At 44.7% G+C, this 20,475-nt stretch overlaps 1 protein-coding gene across 1 annotated transcript in view; it reads left to right on the top strand.

The window, feature by feature from the left end:
- Window positions 1–20,475, top strand: part of LOC147112359 (protein eyes shut homolog) — a 378,050-nt gene that overhangs the window by 137,840 nt on the left and 219,735 nt on the right. Inside the window, exons 4-5 of the mRNA XM_085996557.1 lie at window positions 4,856–4,964; window positions 12,889–13,109. Of these exons, the coding sequence (XP_085852683.1) occupies window positions 4,856–4,964; window positions 12,889–13,109 (330 nt within the window). The remainder of the gene's footprint in view (window positions 1–4,855; window positions 4,965–12,888; window positions 13,110–20,475) is intronic.

Raw genomic sequence — 20,475 nt, 5'->3', positions numbered from 1 at the left:
GATTTCAATACTTCAACTTCATTGGGAGATTGATTGATTGTATTATTCAATCCCTCTACTGGAGCAGCTGTTTCAGCATTCTGTTGTTCAACATTGACGTGAATCAGCGTACTTTTGGCATCCAAGGTTTGCTCTGCTGCCATCTTCTCAGTCTGTGTTGCAACCTCAGCTATTCCAATAACTTTTGGGAGCTCCAAACCCCTCTCCTTTGAAGATTTAGACTCATGTCCAAATTGTTCCCATTTCAGAGTCTTGTCCCTCAGCATATAAAGGAGTTGGCTGACCGTTGACTCTTCTGACCTCATCCGTTTCCCAGTAGCTGCAGGGCTGTTTATAACCTTGCCCTGGGGCTCCTTTGCTGTTTCTACTTCGCCATCATCCGCAGCCTCCACCATTCGAATTTCCACAAATGAATCGTCCGGTGATGCTGCACCCAACTTCAGTAGGAGCTCGGAATTCATGGCGACCAACTCAGCCTTTTCTGCCTGCAATCTGCTAACAAGCGCCTTCAGTTGCTGAATATCTTGCTCCACCAGATTAGAGCACGCACCTTCAGAAACCGAATCAGCTTTGATTCGTTTGGCCTCCTTGCGCAGACGGTTTGTGTGCTCCTGCTCCTTTTTCTCCCTCAGCTGTTTCTGTTGTCTTTCCAGATTCTCCCACTCTGTGTCAAAGAACGTTTTCATTGCTTTTATCTCTTGCTCGAGACGACAACTCAATTGTTCTAATTGCTGTTGTAATTTGAAATGGAGTTGAGTTCGAGCCCGGTGTTCCTCAGACTTGTGCATGTCTGTAAACTGGACAGACTCAGAATTCTCTGCCAAACTATGTTGTTGTTGTTCAGTGGAATTCTGTTCTGAAACTTTGTTCTCCTTTGAAGCATTAGTATTTATGCACTCCTTCGTTTTTCCAACCTTAGTCAGCAAGTCCATTTTAGACTTGTCTTTCGCACCTGGGCTGGTCTTGTCGTCATCCGTTTCAGAGTCTGAGCTGATTGTCTTCACCGAGTTCTCACTCGTTATTGCTTTTAGGTAGTGCCATTCCATGTTTGTTTCCCTGATCCACTCCCGTCCCAGAAGTGGTGGACCTCCCTCAGGTAGTACATATAAGTCCATTCCTTGGTGTTCTTTGCCCCTGTCTCTCACCTTGACTTGTATCTTTCCCATGGGGTATACTTTATGCCCCGTGTATGTCTGTAATACGATCTTGGTATCTCTCAAGGGTATATGTGAGAATAGCCAGTTGTAATCCCTTCGATTTATGACTGATAGGGCTGATCCTGTGTCCAATTCCATTTTCACTTGGACTCCGGCTACTTTTAGTGTGACCCAGATAGTTTGTAGGTCAGCTTCCTTACTCACATTGTAAATTCTCAGACTACCCAGTTCCTGGCCGTTCGGGTCTGAATCCGAATTCTGTTCATCTGAACTCTTCTCAGCCACCTTGTGTACCTTGCTGTACTTTTCCTGCAGTGACTTTTTTCTGTTGTTGGTCTTCTTTCCTGACCGGCATACTTTAGCTATGTGACCAAGCTTGCCACATTTTCTACATTCCTGGTTTTTAAACCAGCATTGGTTCTGGTCGTGTGTTGTCTTCCCACAACGATAACATTTTGTTGTACCTGGAGTCATTTGATCCACGCTGAGTACCGCTGCCTTCAGCTGCATTTCCGCAGTGCCTCTCGCGGCTGCTTCGTGTGATGCTGCAATAAGGACAGCCTTGTCAAGTGTAAGATCGTTCTCTTCGAGCAGTCGCTTTTGTGTTCCTTCCTTCGACAACCCGCACACGAACTTGTCTCTCAATGCCTCTGTCAGATTTTCCCCAAACTGGCAGTATTTCGCTAGTCTACGCAGTTCGACCAAGTATTCCGCGTTGCTTTCCTCTTTCCGTTGCGTTCTCGCATAAAATTTGAATCGTTCCGCCAACATCAGCGGTGTGGGGTTCAAATGATCCTTCAGGACAGCAACAATATCAGCGAAAGTCTGATCCGTCGGTTTAGCTGGTGATAGCAGATGCTTCAATAGCCCGTATGTCTTCGCCCCCATTGCGTTTAATAAGGTGAGAGCGTTATCATCATCTGCTATTTTATTGGCCTCACAATATATCTCGATGCGTTCTACATACGTGGCCCAATCTTCCACCTCGGAATCGAAGTTGTTGATGTTACCATGCTTAGGCATCTTCACTATCTTTTTGAGAAACCACAACGAATTTGTTCGTTACTTTTTTTTTCCAAAAATGGCGGTTTCCCGCGCTTGTCTTCTTCCCCGCCCACTTTCAAAATGCCGGTTTCCCGCTTCTGTCTTCTTCCCCGCCTACTGGCGGCTTCCCGCGTTTCTTCCCCTGGCGGGAGGGGTAAGCTTTCCTTCGGGCGACGACCGCTGGCTTTCGGAGTTCGCAGCCTGCGCGCCAGCTTCAGTGCGTTCCTTGTTCCCTTTTCTCGGCAGGGCAACCGGCGCTGGGGACAACCCGTTGACGGCGAACAGTTCCAGCCGCTGGCTGAATCTCCTCGGTCTCCCTCACTCGGCTCTGTCTCTCCCGCTCGCTCGGGCTCTGTCTCTCCCTCAGCGGCTTCCAATCGTGCCTCCCAGCCCTCTCGCAGTCCGGTCCTTTCCTCCCCCGGCTGCGGCTGAGTTCTCCGCGGTTTCTTATTTTTATTTCTTCCCGCGCCTTACGATCCCGGTCGCAGCGCCTCGCGGCCTCGGTAGCTGCCCGGCCTTTCGCCGGTCACGGTCGAGCTGTCTCACGACGCTGTTGCGTCTCCCAGCCCGCTTGTAGCCCGGTCTCTCACACCGGCTGCGTTCCCGCTTGTAGCCCGGTCTCTCACACCGGCTGCGTTCCCGCTTGTACCGCGGCTTCCGTGCCCTACGCTGCCCCAGTCTCAGTGCCTCTGGGCCCGACTTCTGTCCGGCTCCTTTCCCCCGACCGTGGTTGAGTTCACCGCCCTTATCCTCCGTTTCTTTTTATTTTCCCCCTACTCACAGTCAACGTGGCCGACTTGCTTCTCTTGGCTGATCGGCTCACTCACCGCCGTGGCAGAAGGGACAATAACAGCCTGTTGCTGATGGAAGGCTTCGTGTCTGAATCCTTCCTTCTTCCTTGCTCTGCAGACTCGAGTCTTCTCTCAGCAGAACGACGAGGGCGGGTGCCTCTTCTCAACGCTCGTTAACTGCTTCGGGTGTGTCGCTGCCGCAGGGTAAGATCGAACCCGTCGCCACTGTAAAGTCTGTGGGTTATATGGTGAATTAATACACAGACTACAAGAGTAACTTTAACAGGACTTTACTATTCGAAGGTCAGGGCGAATCTGCCCAATAAATCCTTACACAGCACTTATATACCGGTGTGGTCACTCCCGGTATTACAGTATACAGCAGCCAAGATAAAGTAGTGCAACACCTAAAATAGTTCTCTTAAAGGTGGACGGTTACATACAATAGTTCTCTTAAAGGTAGAACGGTTACATACACTACAGACACCCTCTTCAATCATCCCAATGAACCCTGGTTTTGTTTTCTATCTAAAAGAGGCTACAGGGGCTGTTAATCACATGTGTTAGTGAGCAATTCATAATACAGTAGTAAAGGCATAGTTGTTAATATATTAAGTGTGAGACTTGCCTGAAAATAAAGCGTTGAGAATTCAACCTCCACTTTGTTCCAGAGTGGTATGAGAAAAGCAAAGAACCTCACACATTGAGGGAGGGTGCACTTCAACTCAGAGCTGTATTGATGCATGCTGGGAAATTCAGCAAACTGCACGTACTTATTGGCAACGTGTAAAGCAAATCATGATCTTCTATCAATTCTGTTTCCAATCGATGTGGGGAGAATGTTGCCACTTAATAATTTTTTTTAATGTAAACTCCAAACAGGATGACTCCCCTCTTCTTTGGATGCAACGCCTTTAACTTTCCGGATAGCACGTGTGGAACTCCTCTCTCCTCTATGCCCTCGGAGTCAAGATTTACACTCACAGATGGTAGCTCGGCTGGTGCCAATTAATATTGCACGCTGTGCACAGCAAGCAAATATTTCAAACACACATATCGTGGAATGCAAGCTAAAGCGTCACTTTTGTAAAATTAAACATCCCCTATGTAATAAAAATGCACCAGGCATTGTACAGCACTGAGGAGTAACCGAGCCCCTGTTGTTGGTATGTTAATAACAAGATAATATTTATGCAGAAGAAAGCTGTGAACTGGTGCGCACAAGTGTCAGTCAGTAAGGGCTTTTTGAAAGCCCATTACCTTGCAACTAGTTTAGCAGCAAAAGAAAGTGGGACAATGGCTAACTCAACTGAATCCATGCCTTAATAGTTTCCCCAGTTGATGTTCTGGTCAATGGGTGCTGTCCGATTCAGGTTATGTTTCAATGACATGGATATCATAGGAACAGGAGTAGGCCATTCAGCCCCTCGAGCCTGTTCCGCCATTCAATTAGATCACGGCTGATCTGTATCTTTACTCCATCTCCCCACCTTGGTTCCGTAACCCTTAATACCCTTACCCAACAAAAATTTAGCACTCTCAGTTTGAAATTTTCAATTGACCCCCCCAGCCTCAACAGGTTTTCGGAGGAGAGAGTTCCAGATTTCCACTACCCTTTGTGTGAAGAAATGCTTCCTGACATCACCCCTGAACAGCCTAGCTCTAATTTTAAGGTTATGCCCCCTTGTTCTGGACTCCCCCACCAGAGGAAATAGGTTTTATCTATCTACATTATCAAATCTGTTAATCATCTGAAACACATTTCATGGTGCAGCTGTACTTAGCAGAAATGCTGCATTTAGCAGTAATGTTACCCCATAGAGGAGCATCAAATATTTATTGAAGGTCTACCTTTCCTTTCAGATACCTGCTACCACCTGGCAGCCAAGGCGGAGACTGTATGATTGAAGTGAATGTAGCAGGGAGCGTGCCTGTACAAAGGAGAGAATTTCTCTCACAACGTGTCTCACAGGTAGGATTGAACGTTATCTTGATTTGCTTTAAATTAATACTTTTCACAAAGGGGCGGGTCACGTTTGCAAACGGTGCAATTCCAGTGATACAAAAATTCTGTAAGGATGATGTTCATGTGTTACATGCCCTGATTCAATGAAATGCTCAGTAGAATTCACTTCTCATCCTCTTTGTGATGAATCTCCGGTTAAATCCCTGTACAGAGTGTTGGGTTTATCCCTTATGTGGAGGTATTATAGGATATTGTCATACATCCTTTTCCTCTAATACAAGTTTGAGGATTAGGAAACACTAAAACATCTGGTTAATACTCTTTATTAAACCAAGTCAATGAGATAATAAAACATAACCCCTTACATGCAGTGCATATGAGATATAGGTACCAATACTCATACCAAATAATCCTCAGGAAGTCGCAAGTGTGTTGTGCTTATGCTAGCCTCAGCAAGACCAGGTCAATTGTCCCCAAGGAAGCTGCTGCATCTATATCTTTAATATGTTTGATTATAAAAAAGTATTTTTTTTTACATTTCTAACAACAATTCATTACCTGTAGGAATGAGATTCTACAGTTCAAATTGTTCTTTTTCTGGGCTGGAGAGGCTGAGTGGCATTGCAGGAACATAAATCTGCTCATTAAAAAGGTACTTACGCTGTTAAGTACCAGCCCTAACTTTCAGCAGCGAGTTTAATGAGCAATTAATGTGCAAATATAGCAACTTCATGAAACTCATGGGGCGGTTAAGGCCGAGCTGTAATTTTCACAAGGCTAACAGCAAAATGTCCAACAACGTGTGGTGATTCACAACTCACAGGGTATCTCTTCCTCGCCACAAGTTGCTGGACAATTTACACATTAATAACGGCGAGCGCCATTAATCTCACCATTATTTTGGCGGCATGTTCTGGGCCAATATGTGTGTGTATTATTAAGAAAAGCTTACTATGGCTATTCTGCCTGGTACACCTACACTTACACAAGGTACCAGTCAGTTTGTGACAGTTAGGCCCGATTTTCTGGCAGCCGTCGGGCGGCTTTTCATGCGGCCGGGGTCCGAAAATCGCGGAAAAAGCGGGTCGGGACCGCCCCCCCCGCCTGATTCCCCGCCCCGTCCGACTTTCGGACCGCCGTTTCTCCATCACCCGCTTCAGTCCCGGCCGCCGCTGGCGGGACTGCTCATTGGAGCACTAATCACCAATGATCACCTTGTTAAGGAAGATTTTCCGGGGCTGTTGCGACTTTGGGGCTTTCCCCACATGAAACATGCCTGCGGGGAACCCCGCCGATGAGAGCCTCTTCCTCCCTGACCTAGGGAAGAGGACCTCCCTGTGGGCCCTAACCCCATCCAATAATGCCTGCAGTGAAGCCTCGTCGAATTTGGAGGCAGCTTGGGGTCTGGCACTGGCCACAGCTGCTGCAGGCTCCTCTGCCATCCTGTATGGTTTGTTTGGAAGCCTTCAGAGGATGCAGTGCTTGCTATGGACCTTGAAAGCACCACGAATGATGACATCATACTGTGGGGATTTCTGACTCGAATTAGCCAATTAGCAAGGCTTCCCACATGCTGGGAATTAATTGGCCACTTGAGGGAAAATTGCGTGGAGCTGGCTGACACTTTTTTTATCTGTGTCAGAAACCCCACATTCGGGGAAATCCGACCATTCCCCACACAAGCCGAAAATCGGGGCCTTAGTCTCACAAACCACTTTTTCATTCATGCAGGTTCATACTCCCATCCTTCACACACACGCGCACACACACGTACATACACACATACACACATGTATAATCTCAGCCATTTGCACTCACAACTGCAGGCTATCCTTCCACAACAAGAAGGCACACACACACATACTCTGACACCAATGTTCTTCCATTGGAAGGCAGCTAATAGGTGATAACTATGAAATTATAGTGATGAGACAATAAGCCTGAAGTTATTGAACATTTAACTATTTTCATTCACACAATCCGTTACTTTAAGAAGGTACAAAGATCTAAAAGTAAACAATGGCCCGTATTTTCCGTCGCAGGCCTTCCGCGGGCGGAGGCCTGCGATCTGGAAAAATCTGTGCCCTTAGCTGAGAGCTCCGAGGATGCACACGCTTCCGCTCCTGGGCCTCTCCAAACTCCAAGTGTGCAGGGCCCATGTATCCCAGAGGTGCATGTAGTTCGCAGCATCCCTGGGATCACGTGAGCCATGGGGAGCCAATCAAAGAAGGAAAGCTCCCTTCATACACTTGACAGGAAGACCTGTCAAATATATGAATGGAGATCACCCCAAAAACATAGTAAAACTTGAAATACATTTTTTTTTTTAATTACATTTTTAAAATGACTTGAAATTACAATAAAATTTAATTTTTGAAAAAAATAATTAAAGTTTTTTACAGGGCTAAAAATAAACTTACTTTTTTTTAAAGTATTTTTAAATGATAATTCAGTGAAAATTTTTTTTTTAAATTTCAACTCTTATCCTGGTAAAAGCAGGCCTTATTATATAGGGATGGCATTAAACGGGAAATTAGAGACACGTGCAATAAGGGCACAGCAGTTATCATGGGTGACTTTAATCTACATATAGATTGGGCTAACCAAATTAGTAACAATACTGTGGAGGAGGAAATCCTAGAGTGTATTTCCTGGACCAATCTGTCGAGGAATCAAATAGAGATCAGGCCATCTTAGACTGGGTATTATGTAACGAGAAAGAATTCATTAACAATCTTGTTGTGCGAGGCCCCTTGGAGAGGAGCGATCATAATATGATAGAATTCTTCATTAAGATGGAGAGTGAAGTAGTTGACTCAGAGACTAGGGTCCTGAATTTAAATAAAGGAAACTATGATGGTATGAGGCGCGAGTTGGCGAGGATGGATTGTGGAACGTTACTTAAAGGGTTGACGGTGGATAGGCAATGGCAAACATTTAAAGATCGCATGGATGAACTACAGAATTTGTTCATCCCTGTTTGGCATAAAAATAAAACAAAAAAGGTGACTCAACCGTGGCTAACAAGGGAAATTAGGGATAGCATAAGATCCAAGGAGAGGACATATCAATTGGCCAGATAAAGCAGCAAACCTGAGGATTGGGAGCAATTTAAGATTCAGCAAAAGAGGACAAAGGGATTAATTAAGATGGGGAAAATAGAGTATGAGAGTAAGCTTTCAGGGAACATAAAAACTGACTGTAAAAGCTTCTATAGATATGTGAAGAGAAAAAGATTGGTGAAGTCAAGTGTAGGTCCCTTGCAGTCAGAATCAGGGGAATTTATAATGGGTAACAAAGAAATGACAGGCCAATTAAATACATACTTTGGTTCTGTCTTCATAAAGGAGGTCACAAATAACCTCCCAGAGATGTCGGAGAACATAGGGTCTAATGAGAGGGAGGAACTGAATGAAATCAGTATTTGTAGGGAAATGGTGTTAGGGAAATTGACGGGATTGAAGGCCGATAAATCCCCAGGGCCTGATAATCTACATCCAAGGGTACTTAAGGAAGTGGCCCTAGAAATAGTAGATGTATTGCTGGTCATCTTCCAAAATTCTATAGACCCTGGAACAGTTCCCATTGATTGGAGGGTAGCTAATATAACCCCACTATTTAAAAAAGGTGGTAGAGAGAAAACGGGGAATTATAGACCGGTAAGTCTGACATCGGTAGTGGGGAAAATGCTCGAGTCCATTATAAAATATATAATGGCAGAGCACTTGGAAAACAGTGACAGGATCGGACAAAGTCAAAATGGATTTACATAAGGTAAATCATGCTTGACTAATCTACTGGAATTTTTTGAGGATGTAACTGGTAGAATAGATGAGGGAGAACCAGTGGATGTGGTGTATTTGGACTTTCAGAAGGCTTTTGATAAGGTCGCGCATAAGAGATTAGATTGCAAAGTTAAAGCACATGGGATTGGGGATAAGGTACTGATTGGATAGAGAACTAGTTCGCAGACAGGAAGCAAAGAGTTGGAATAAACGGGTCTTTTTTCCGAGTGGCAGGCAGTGACTAGTAGGGTACCGCAAGGATCGGTGCTAGGACCCCAGTTATTCACATTATATATTAATGATCTAGATGAAGAACTAGATGTAATATCTCCAAGTTTGCAGATGACACAAAGCTGGGTGGGCGTGTGTGCTGTGAGGAGGATGCCGAGAAACTCCAGTATGATTTGGACAGGTTGGATGATTGGGCAGATGCATGGCAGATGCAGTATAATGTTGATAAATGCGAGGTTATCCACTTTGGTGGCAAAAACAGGAAGGCAGATTATTATCTGAACAGTAATAGATTGGGAAAAGGGGAAGTGCAATGAGACCTAGGTGTCCTTGTGCACCAGTCGCTGAAGGTAAGCATGCAGGTGCAGCAGGCGGTTAAGAAGGCAAATGGTATGTTGGGCTTCATAGTGAGAGGATTCGAGTACAGGAGCAAGGATGTCTTGCTGCAGTTGTATAGGGCCTTGGTGAGACCACACCTTGAGTATTGTGTGCAGTTTTGGTCACCTTATCTGAGGAAGGATGTTCTTGCCATGGAGGGAGTGCAGCGAAGATTCACCAGACTGATACCTGGGATGGCAGGAGTGACATATGAAGAGAGATCGGGTCGATTGGGCTTGTATTCGCTAGAGTTTAGAAGAATGAGAGGGGATCTCATTGAAACATAAAATTCTAGCAGGACTAGACAGACTAGATGCAGGAAGGATGTTCCCGATGGCGGGGGAGTCCGGAACCAAGGGTCACAGTCTAAAGATAAGGGGTAAGCCATTTAGGACTGAGGTGAGGAGGAATTTCTTCACCCAGAGAATGGTGAACCTGTGGAATTCTCTACCACAGAAGGCAGTTGAGGCCAATTCATTAAATATATTCAAGAAGGAGTTAGATATATTTCTTAAGGCTAAAGGGATCAAGGGATATGGGGAGAAAACAGGGACAGGGTACTGAATTTGGATGATCAGCCATGATCTCATTAAATGGCGGAACAGGCTCGAGGGGCCGAATGGCCTACTCCTGCTCCTATCTTCTATGTTTCTATGCCTGCTTTTACCAGGCGTAAGAATTGTAAGGGTTTTCTATGGGCGGAGGGTCTCCAAAAAGCGGAACTATCCGCCCGCAGAGGCCCTTCTCCAGGGCAGCTGGAGGATCTGTCCAGACCATTCTTGACAGATTGGAAATGTCGGTTTTCACCGCATGCGCAGTGCACAACGCGTACACACCCGTAGGGATCGGAATATCTGGGCCAAAAGCTTTTCCCTCTAAGTGTCATCTGAGTGTGCTACTTTTGGCACTTTGAATTAAATATAAATTAGTTAATGGTTTGTAAAGCTCAGGACCACAGTAATAGAGTGCAATTGGAATATACGAGCATTCTTTAAACCAGGACTGCCCTGAAAACGCTGATAATGAATGAATGAATGAATGAAGCAGATAGATCGCTCAATTTGCTATCCCCACAAGGTCTAGTTAAATTATTCATCTAGTGACATGTAGACGCAAGCAGTTGCATATAGATATGATGTTGGCAGATTATTACAATTATCACCACCACTGTAGAATTCATGGTATATTTAGGATTTTTTTAATCAAATAATAGCACATGATCTTTTTAAGATAAAATCTAACTTGTGTTAAAGATTTGTTCTTGGAATGTAGGTGACGCTGGCAAAGTGGGCTTTTATTGCCCATCCCTAGTGGCCCCGAGAAGGTGGTGGTGGTGGTAGACCTCCTCTTTGAGCTGCTGCAGTCTGTGTGCTGACTATTCCAATTCTCTCCCGACCTGCATCCCACCTTGCACCCTCCGTAAACGTGAGCTCATCCAAAACTCTGCTCCCCGTGTCCTAACTCGCACCATGTCCCGTTTACCCATCACCTCTGTGCTCGCTGACCTACATTGGCTCCCGGTCCGGCAACGCTTCGATTTTAAAATTCTTATCCTTGTTTTCAAATCCCTCTATGGCCTTGTCCCTCCCTATCTCTGTAACCTCCTCTGGCCTGACAACCCACCGAGATCGCTGCACTCCTCCAATTCTAACCTCTTGCGCATCCCCGATGATTTTCATCGCTCCACCAGTGGCGGCCGTGCTTTCAGTTGTCAAGCCCCAAAGCCCTGGAATTCCCTCCCTAAACCTCTCCGCCTCCTTACCTCTCTCGCTTCTTCCTTTAAGTTGCTCCTTAAAACCTACTGCTTTGACCATGCTTTGATGATATCTCCTTATGTGGCTCAATGTCAAATTTTATCTGATAACGTTCCTGTGAAGCACCTTGGGTCATTTTACTATGTTAAAGGTGCTATATAAATGCAAGTTGTTGTTGTTGGTACTCCCATGATGGTGACAGGTAGGAAGTTCCAGGATATTGAGCCAGCGATGAAGAAGAAACAATGAGGCATGCCCAAGAGGACTGGGTCATGTAGTCGGTTAGCATTCTGGCCTTTAACCCTAAGGCCTGGTTTAAACCACAGCCCAGATTGATAAGATAAAAACTTCTTTTTTCTTTTGGCTCCAAAGGGCTTAAATGAATAAACATTGAGCATTTTCAACACAGTTTTCAATAGGCTTGTGCCCACAGCACACAACTCCTCTTGGAGCACTGTGCTCAGTTCTGGTCTCCATATTATAAAATATAATAGAGGCACTTCAGAAGGTGCAAAATAGATTCACAAGGATGATACCAGAACTGAGAGGTTATTCCTGTCATGGAAGACTGAACAGGCTGGGGCTCTTTTCTCTAGAAAAGAGAAGGCAGAGTAGTGACCTAATAGATGTCTTTAAAATCATGAAAGAGTTTGATAGGTTGAAGTAGAAAAGATGTTTCCACTTGTGGAGGAGACCAAAACTAAGAGTCATAAATATAAGAGAGTCACTCATAAATCCAATAAGGAATTCAGGAGAAACGTCTTCACCCAGAGAGTAGTGAGAATGTGGAACTCGCTACCACAAGGAGTAGTTGAGGCAAATAGCAGTGATGCATTTAAGGGGAAGCTAGATAAGCAAATGAAGGAGAAAGTAATGGAAGGATATAAGAAATAGGAGCAGGAGTAGGCCATTTGGCCTAGGCTGATAGGGTTAGATGAAGTAGGGCGGGAGGAGGCTCGGTTGGAGCATTGGCCAGTTGGGCCGAATGGCCTGTTTCTGGGCTATAAATTCTATGTAACTCTATGTACCACTAATTTGACACTGTTGCCATTTCATTCGATGAGACCAAATGAAAAAAAATGTCTAACATAGCAAGAGATGCTGTTCAGAAGTCAGGGTTGAGGCACCTTATTTGGGCAGAGCAGAGGGAGCTCTAGTCTGCAACTACTATGCCTGACCATTGACTGCTTAAAGCTGATACTAAGTGCCAGAGATGGGAAAGTGTTCCATTCCCCAGTAAGCAATAGAATGAACTTGCATTTATATAGTGACTTCCACAACGTCCCAAAGCACTTTACAGCTAATGAAGTATTTTTAGACTGTTGTAATGTAGAAAATGTGGCGGCCAAATTGCGCACAGCAAGGTCCCATAAACAGAAATGAAATAAATGTCCAGATAATCTGTTTTAGTGGCGTTGGTCGAGCGATAAATGTTGGCCATGACATCGGGGTAGCTCCCCTGCTCTTCTTTGAAAAGTGCCATGGGGTCTTTTATGTCCCCCTGAAAAGGCATGGGGCCTCGGTTTCACATCTCATCGGAAAGACAGCACCTCTGACAGTGCAGCACTGCCTCAGTACTACGCTGGAGTGTCAGTCCAGATTTAGTGCACAAGTCACTGGAATGGGGCTTGAACCCATTTTCTGATTCAAAGGCGAGTATACTACCCAGTGTGCCATAGCTGAAACCAATTCCCAAGTAATATTGCTTCGCGGATTCATCAATTGCTTCTGCACTGATTCTGAATTATGAGTAACATGTGTGTACCCACTCTTTATACTCAGGGAAGCTTTGGGCCTATCTATCTTGGTGGCGCTCCTGTGGACACTGAAGCACTTCAAGAAATGGGACAGGTGCAGAGTTATATGGGTTGCATCCGTGAGCTGCAGGTGAACAACAATGAACTTTCCATTTTGGAGGAAGCTGTAAGAGGGAAGAATATTATTAATTGCAACGTCCCTATCTGCGATTACCATCCTTGTAAAAATGGTGCTACCTGTATCAGGTAAGGGGTCATGCACAAGGTCATCTTACTCTGACTTAACTAACAGAAGGCTGGTAATATTATAGGTTGCAATTAGAGTCGGCCTTGGCTCAGTGGTAGCACTCTTGCCTCTGAGTCAGAAGCTTATGGGCTCAAGCTTCAATCTGGGATTGATAGGTAACCAGAGGACACAGATTTAAAATAACTGGCAAAAAAAACAGGGGCAAGATTAGGAGAATTTTTTTTACTCAGTGAGTTGTTATGATCTGGAATGCACTGCCTGAAAGGGCGGTGGAAGCAGATTCAGTAGTAACTTTCAAAAGAGATTTGGATATATACTTAAAAAGGAAAAATGTACAGGGTTATGGAGAAAGAGCAGGGGAGTGAGACTAATTGGTAGCTCCTTCAGAGAGCAGGCACAGGCACGTTGGGCCAAATAGCCTCCTTCTGTGCTGTAAGATTCTATGATTCTATAATGCAGGCTGACCCATCAACACAGTACTGAGGGAGTGCTGCTCTGACAGAGGTGCCATCATTAGGATCCGATGTTAAACCGAGGCCCCGCCTACCATTTCAGGTGAACGTAAAAGATTCCAGGGCACTATCTGAAGAAAAGCAGGGGAGTTCTTCCTTGTGTCCTGGCCAATATAATCAATGACATGAATCAGTCATTCATGAAAGAAAGACTTATGAAATAATACTGAGCGGCCTGCGGGTGGCGCTGTCCAGGGAGAGTATAAATACTCGGGCACAGGCCCAGCTTGCGCAGGACATTCTTAACAGGAACTAGTGAAGGACACAATTAGACCTCCATATTGTGAAACAGTTGATTAAAGCTTTGTTTAACGCTTAGACCAAGTGCCTAGTAGTTTTCTTACATCAATCAACATCATCAAAACGTTACTGTGCACAAATTGCCTGCTGTGTTTGCCTACAAAGCAATAGGGACTACTTTTGCTGTAAAGTACTTTGGGACATCCTGAAGATATAAAAGGTGCTATATCAATGCAACGTCTTTGGTAATATGAAGGTCAAGGTAGCTAACCAAGACACGTAACGCATGCCTAAATATGTCCATGCATTGGTAATGAAATCACTGGTCACTCATACCTGATAGTGATAGAAATTTAGATCTGTGACTCTACCTTGCACCCTCCGTAAACTTGAGCTCATCCAAAACTCCGCTGCCCGTATTCTAACTCGCACCGAGGTTGCAGTGGTGTTCCCCAAGGGACAGTTTTGGTCCATTACTCTTTTCAATGTTTATAAACGACCTAGACTCGGGTGTAGGGAGCAGCATTATAAAGTTGCAGATGCTACGAAACTTGGCAAAGTAGTAGATCATGATGAGGATAGTGATAGGCTTTAGGATGACATAGACAGGATGGGGAAATGGGCAGAAGCATGGCAGATGGAGTTCAATGTGGAGAAGTGTGAAGTGTTGCACTTTAGGAGGATTAATATGGAAAGACAGTAAACTATAAATGGCACAATTTTGAAAAGTGTAGATGAGCAGAGAGACCTTGGTGTTCATATACACAAATCCTTAAAGGTGGCAGGGCAAGTTGATAAGGTGGTTAAAAAAAGCAGATGGGTTATTTGGGTTTATAAATGGAGGAATAGAATATAAAAGAAAAGAGATGGTGATAGAATTGTATAAATCACTGGTTAGGCCTCAGCTGGAGTGTTGTCAACAATTCTGGGCACCACACTTCAGGAAAGATGTAAAGGCCTTAGAAAGGGTACAGAGGAGGTTTACCAGGGATGAGGGGCTTCAGTTAGGAGGTGAGGTTGGAAAAATTAGGACTGTTCTCATTGGAACAGAGAAGGTTATGAGGTGACCTAATAGAGGTTTTCTAGACTATGAGAGTTTTTGATAGAGTAGAGGGAGAGAAAAATGATTCCCTCTGGCAAGTGGGTCAATAACTAGAGGTCATAGATTTAAAATCATTAGAAAAAGATCTAGAGGAGAGATGAGGAGAAATTGTTTCACTCGGAGAGTTGTTGGGTTCTGGAATGCTCTACCTGAAAAGGTGGTGGAAGCTGATTCCATAAATAATTTTAAAAGGGAGTTGGACAGGTACCTGAGGATGAGAAACTTACAGGGTTACGGACAAAAAGCAGGGATGTGGGACTAAGCATGACTGCTCTTTCAAAGAGCCGGCACATTCACAATGGGCTGAATGGCCTCCTTCTGTGCTGTAAGATTCTACGATTCTATGAAGTCCCGTTCACCCATCACATCTGTGCTCGCTCCCAGCCAAACAACACCTCATTTTTTAAATTCTCATCCTTGTTCTCAAATCCCTCCATGGCCTCACCCCTCCCAATCTCTGTAACCTCCTCCAGCCCTACAACCCCCTGAGATCGCTGTGCTCCTCCCATTCTAGCCTTTTGTGCATCCCCAATTTCCATCGCTCCACCATTGGTGGCTGTGCCTTCAGCTGCTTAGGCCCTAAGCTCTGGAATTCCCTCCCTAAGCCATTCCGCCTCTATACCTCTCCTCCTTTAAGACACTCCTTAAAACCTACCTCTTTGACCATGCTTTGGGTCACCTGTCCTAATATCTCCTTGTGGGACTCGGTGTCAAATTTTGTTTCATAATGGTCCTGTGAAGCACCTTGGGCCGTTTTACTAGATTAAAGGTGCTATATAAATGCAAGTTGTTGTTGTTATTGAATTAAATGCTCCGTTCTCCCCTGGTAGGATATACTGCACTCGGGGTTCGTAGCCAGTTCAATCAACTTGTTTCAACTGGTTGGCCTCCGGATTATATCTGGAGGACAAAAGACCAACGATGGAAGTACACAGCCTAATAGCATCTGAAAGTGGAAAGAGAAGTGGGAGCTTTTCAAGAGAATTGGGCTAGGCAGGCTAAGAGAGTCCCTTATTTGGGATTGACCAAGCAGGGGAAGCCAGAACTCCAGGTAAAGGTCAAGAGTAGAGATCTGCCAGAGACTCGGGGTTTGTTAGCTTAGAAACAGCTCTTAAAATGATGGAACAAAGTGAGTAGTGTTGAATGATACGCAAAGTTTTCTCAATCAGGCTATAAAAAAGCCTAGAAGGGCAGAAAGAGCAAAAGAAAGAGTTTGCATTTATATAGTGCCTTTCATTTTTTTTTAAATTCATTCATGGGATGTGGGCATCGCTGGCATGGCCAGCATTTATTGCCCATCCCTAATTGTCCTTGAGAAGGTGGTGGTGAGCCTTCTTGCACCGCTGCAGTCCATGTGGTGAAGATACTCCCACAGTGCTGTTAGGGATGGTGTCACATTTTCGTAGCAGTTTGGTACAACTGAGTGTCTTGCTTGGCCACTTCAGAGGGTAGTCAACCATATTGCTGTAGGTTTGGAGTCACATATAGGCCTGACCTCAGGATGTCCCAAAGCGCTTTATAGCCAATTAAGTATTTTTGAAGTGTAGTCACTGTTGTAATGTAGGAAATGCGGCAGTAAATTTGTGCACAGCAAGTTCCCACAAACAGCAATGTGATAATCTGTTTTAGTGATGTTGGTTGAAGCATAATTATTGGCCAGGACACCAGGGAGGGCTCTCCTGCTGTTCTTCGAAATACTGCCATAGGATCTTTTACGTCCACCTGAGCGGGCAGACGGGGCTTCAGTTTAACGTCTAATGAGAGAGCTGGCACCTCTCTCAGTGCAGCACTCCCACAGCGCTGCACTGGAGTGTCAGCGAGATGTGCTCTGGAGTGGGTCTCGAACCCACAACCTTCTACAGTGGTGCTGATAATTGTAATAATCCATCTATATGAAACTGCCTGCGTCTACATGTCACGAGATGAATAATTTAACTAGACCTGTTCACCCTTGTGGGGATAGCAAATTGAGCGATCTATCGGCTTCATTCATTCATAATTAGCGTTCTCAGGGAAGTCCTGGTTTAAAGCACGCCTGTACATTCCAATTGCACGCTATTACTGGGGTTTGCAAACCATTAATTAAACTATATTTAATTCAAGTGCCAAAAGTAGCACACTCAGGTGACACTTAGAGGGGAAAGCTATTGTTTTCTTTTAGATCTTTGCACCTTCTTAAAATAACGGATTGTGTGAATGAAAATAGTTAAATGTTCAATAACTGCAGGCTTATTATCTCATCACTATCATTTCATAGTTATCACCCATTGTTTCGGGCTGCCTTCCAATGGAAGAACATTGGTGTGTGTGTGTGTGTGTGCGCGCGCACAAGCATATGTGTGTGTGAAGGATTGAAGCCTGCACCTACGTGAATGAAAAAGTGGCTTAAGTGAGGCTATGGGGTGAATTTTAATCCCCCCAAAAATGTTGGGGTCGGGTGGGAGGTTAAAATGTTAAAAATCTGAATCCTGGCCCCAACTCACCCACTTCTGGATTTAACAGAGACGAACAGCAGCCAACCCGCTCCCAGGAGGCAGGTTGGCACTTTAAATATTATAATGAGGCGCCGTGCCTCATTTTGAAGATCTATTTTAAATTTAACTCTGGCTGGGCGGGTTTCCCGGGCCTCAGGGAACCTGTCAGTGAAAGGAAGACAAGGACTGCTGGATCCAGGAGCTAAGTGCCTTTCCACTCAATGTTCCTGCCTCGCCAACCCACCATGGTCGAACACCACCCCCCACACTAACGATCTCTCCCCCGCCCCCCAGACCTCCGATCTCCCCCCCCCGCCCCCCCCACCCCAGGTCTCCGCTCTCTCATCCCCCGGCCTCCGATCTCCCCTCTAGCCTCTGATCCTCGGCCCCGAACCCCCTCTTCGGCCTCCAATCTCTGGCCCCCTCCGATCACGGCCTTCTTATCAACCACCCCCACCCGATCTCCGACCCCTTCCGACCCCCGGCCTCCCTTGCCCCACCACCCCGCCCTGGCCTCCGATCCCTCCCTCCTATCTGCTTCCCGCATTGTGGCTGGCTGCGGGCAGGAAACAGAGAACATAGGAACATGAGGAGGCCGTTGAGCCCCTCGAGCCTGTTCTGCCATTCAATGAGATCATGGCTGATCTGCGGCCCAACTCAATATACCCCAGCCTTTGGCCCATATCCCTTAATACCTTTGGTTAACAAAAAGCTATCAATCTCCGATTTAAAATGAATTGAACAAGCATCAATTGCTGTTTGCGGAAGAGAGTTCCAAACTTCTACCACCCTTTGTGTGTAGAAGTGTTTCCTAATTTCACTCCTGAGAGGTCTGGCTCTAATTTTTAGACTCTGCCTCCTAGTCCTAGAATCCCCAACCAGTGGAAATAGTTTCTCTCTATCTACCCTATCTGTTCCCCTTAATATCTTGAAAAATTCGATTAGATCACCCCTTAACCATCTAAATTCAAGGGAATACAACCTTAATTTGTGTAATTGCTCCTCGTAACTTAACCCTTAAAGTCCAGGTATCGTTCTGGTAAACCTATGCTGCACTGCGGTGCCCAGAACTTCTCACAGTGCTCCAGGTGTGGTCTAACCAGGGTTTTGTATAGTTGCAGCATAACTTCTACCCCCTTGTATTCTAGTCCTCTAGATATAAAGGCTAGCATTCCATTAGCCTTTTTAATTATTTTCTGTACCTGTTCATGACATTTTAATGATCTATTTACCTGGACCCCCAAGTCGCTTTGGACCTCCACTGTTTTAGCTTTTCACCATTTAGAAAGTACCCTGTTCTATCCGTTATAGGTCCAAAGTGGATGACTTCGCATTTGCTTACATTGAAATCCATTTGCCACAGTTTTGCCCATTCACTTAATCTGTCGATATCCCTTTGTAATTTTATGCTTTCATCTGCACTACCTACAATGCCGCCTAGCTTGGTGTCATCGGCAAATGTGGATATATGACTTTCTATGCCATCATCTAAGCCATTAATAAATACTGTGAATAGTTGAGGCCCCAACACAGGTCCCTGCGGGACACCACTAGTCACATCCTGCCAATTAGAGTACCTGCTTATTATCCCTACTCTCTTGTCTCCTGCCGCTCAACCAATTTCCTAACCAGGTCAATAACATGCCTTCAATTCCATGGGCTTCTACCTTAGTTAGCAGTCTCTTATGAGGGACTTTATCAAATGCCTTCTGGAAGTCCATATAAATAACATCCATAGACATTCCCCGGTCCGTTACTTTAGTCACCTCCTCAAAAAATTCAATCCGTTTTGTCAGGCATGACCTACCTTTCACATATCCATGCTGGCTCTCTCTGATCAACTGAAAACTTTTGAGGTGTTCAGTCACCCTATCCTTAATTATAGACACTAGCAATTTCCCGACAACAGATGTTAGGCTAACTGGTCTATAATTCCTTGGTTTCTCTCTCTTTCCATTCTTAAATAGTGGAGTGACATGCGCAATTTTCCAATCTAAAGGGACAGTTCCTGAATCGAAAGATATTTGGAAGATTATAGTTAGGGCATCTGCAATGCTTTAAAACCCTGGGATGGAAACCATCTGGTCCTGGGGATTTGTCACTCTTTAGTACCATTATTTTCTTCATTTTTGTTATTTTACTTATGTTAATATTATTGAGTCCCTGTCCCTGATTTAGTATTAGTTTCCTTGGGATTTCCAGCATGCTCTGCTCTTCCTTTACTGTAAATACTGATGCAAAGTAATTATTCAACATGGCCACCATTTCCTTATTATCATTGACAATATCACCGCTTTCAGTTTTTAAGGGGCCAACGTTGCTCCTGACTACCCTCTTTTTCCTAATATAATTATAAAAATTCTTTGTGTTGATTTTGATCTTCCTTGTGAGTTTCTTTTCATACTCACTTTTTGTAGCTCTTACTATCTGTTTTGTGACCTTTTGCTGTTCTTTGTATCTTTCCCATTTGCCAGGATCTGTGCTATTTTTTGCATTTTTGTGTGCTTTTTCTTTTAGATTTATGCTGTCTCTTACCTCTTTAGTCTTCTATGGCTGGGTTTTTTGGTAAGTAGAGCTCTTGCAACTCAGTGGTCTAAACTGATTCTGTATCACCTTAAATTTTGATCATCTCCCACTGATCTTCTGTTGTTTTACCCATTAACAGATTTTTGCCCAGTTTACTGTGGACAGTCTCTGTCTCATCCCGTTGAAGTCGGCCTTACCCAAATCTAGAATCTTAGTAGCTGTTTTGCGTTTCTCCCTTTCAAACACTACGTTGAACTCAATCATGTTATGATCATTATTGGATAAATGTTCACGCGCAGTTAGGCTGTTAACTAAATCTGGCTCATTACTCATTACTAAATCAAACATGGCATGCCCCTTGTTGCCTCTCGGACACATTGTTGTAGAAAACTATCCTGGACACACTCAAGAAATTCACTACCTTTCGGACAGGTGCTAGTCTGCTTATCCCAATTGATATGAAAGTTAAAATCCCCCATTAAAACCACTCTGCCTTTGCTGCACACGTGTC

This window comes from Somniosus microcephalus, chromosome 9, assembly GCF_052327205.1.
Source record: "Somniosus microcephalus isolate GS21.2 chromosome 9, FLI_Smic_1.0, whole genome shotgun sequence".
Lineage (NCBI taxonomy): Eukaryota > Metazoa > Chordata > Chondrichthyes > Squaliformes > Somniosidae > Somniosus > Somniosus microcephalus.
This window is presented reverse-complemented; position numbering and strand designations above follow the sequence as displayed.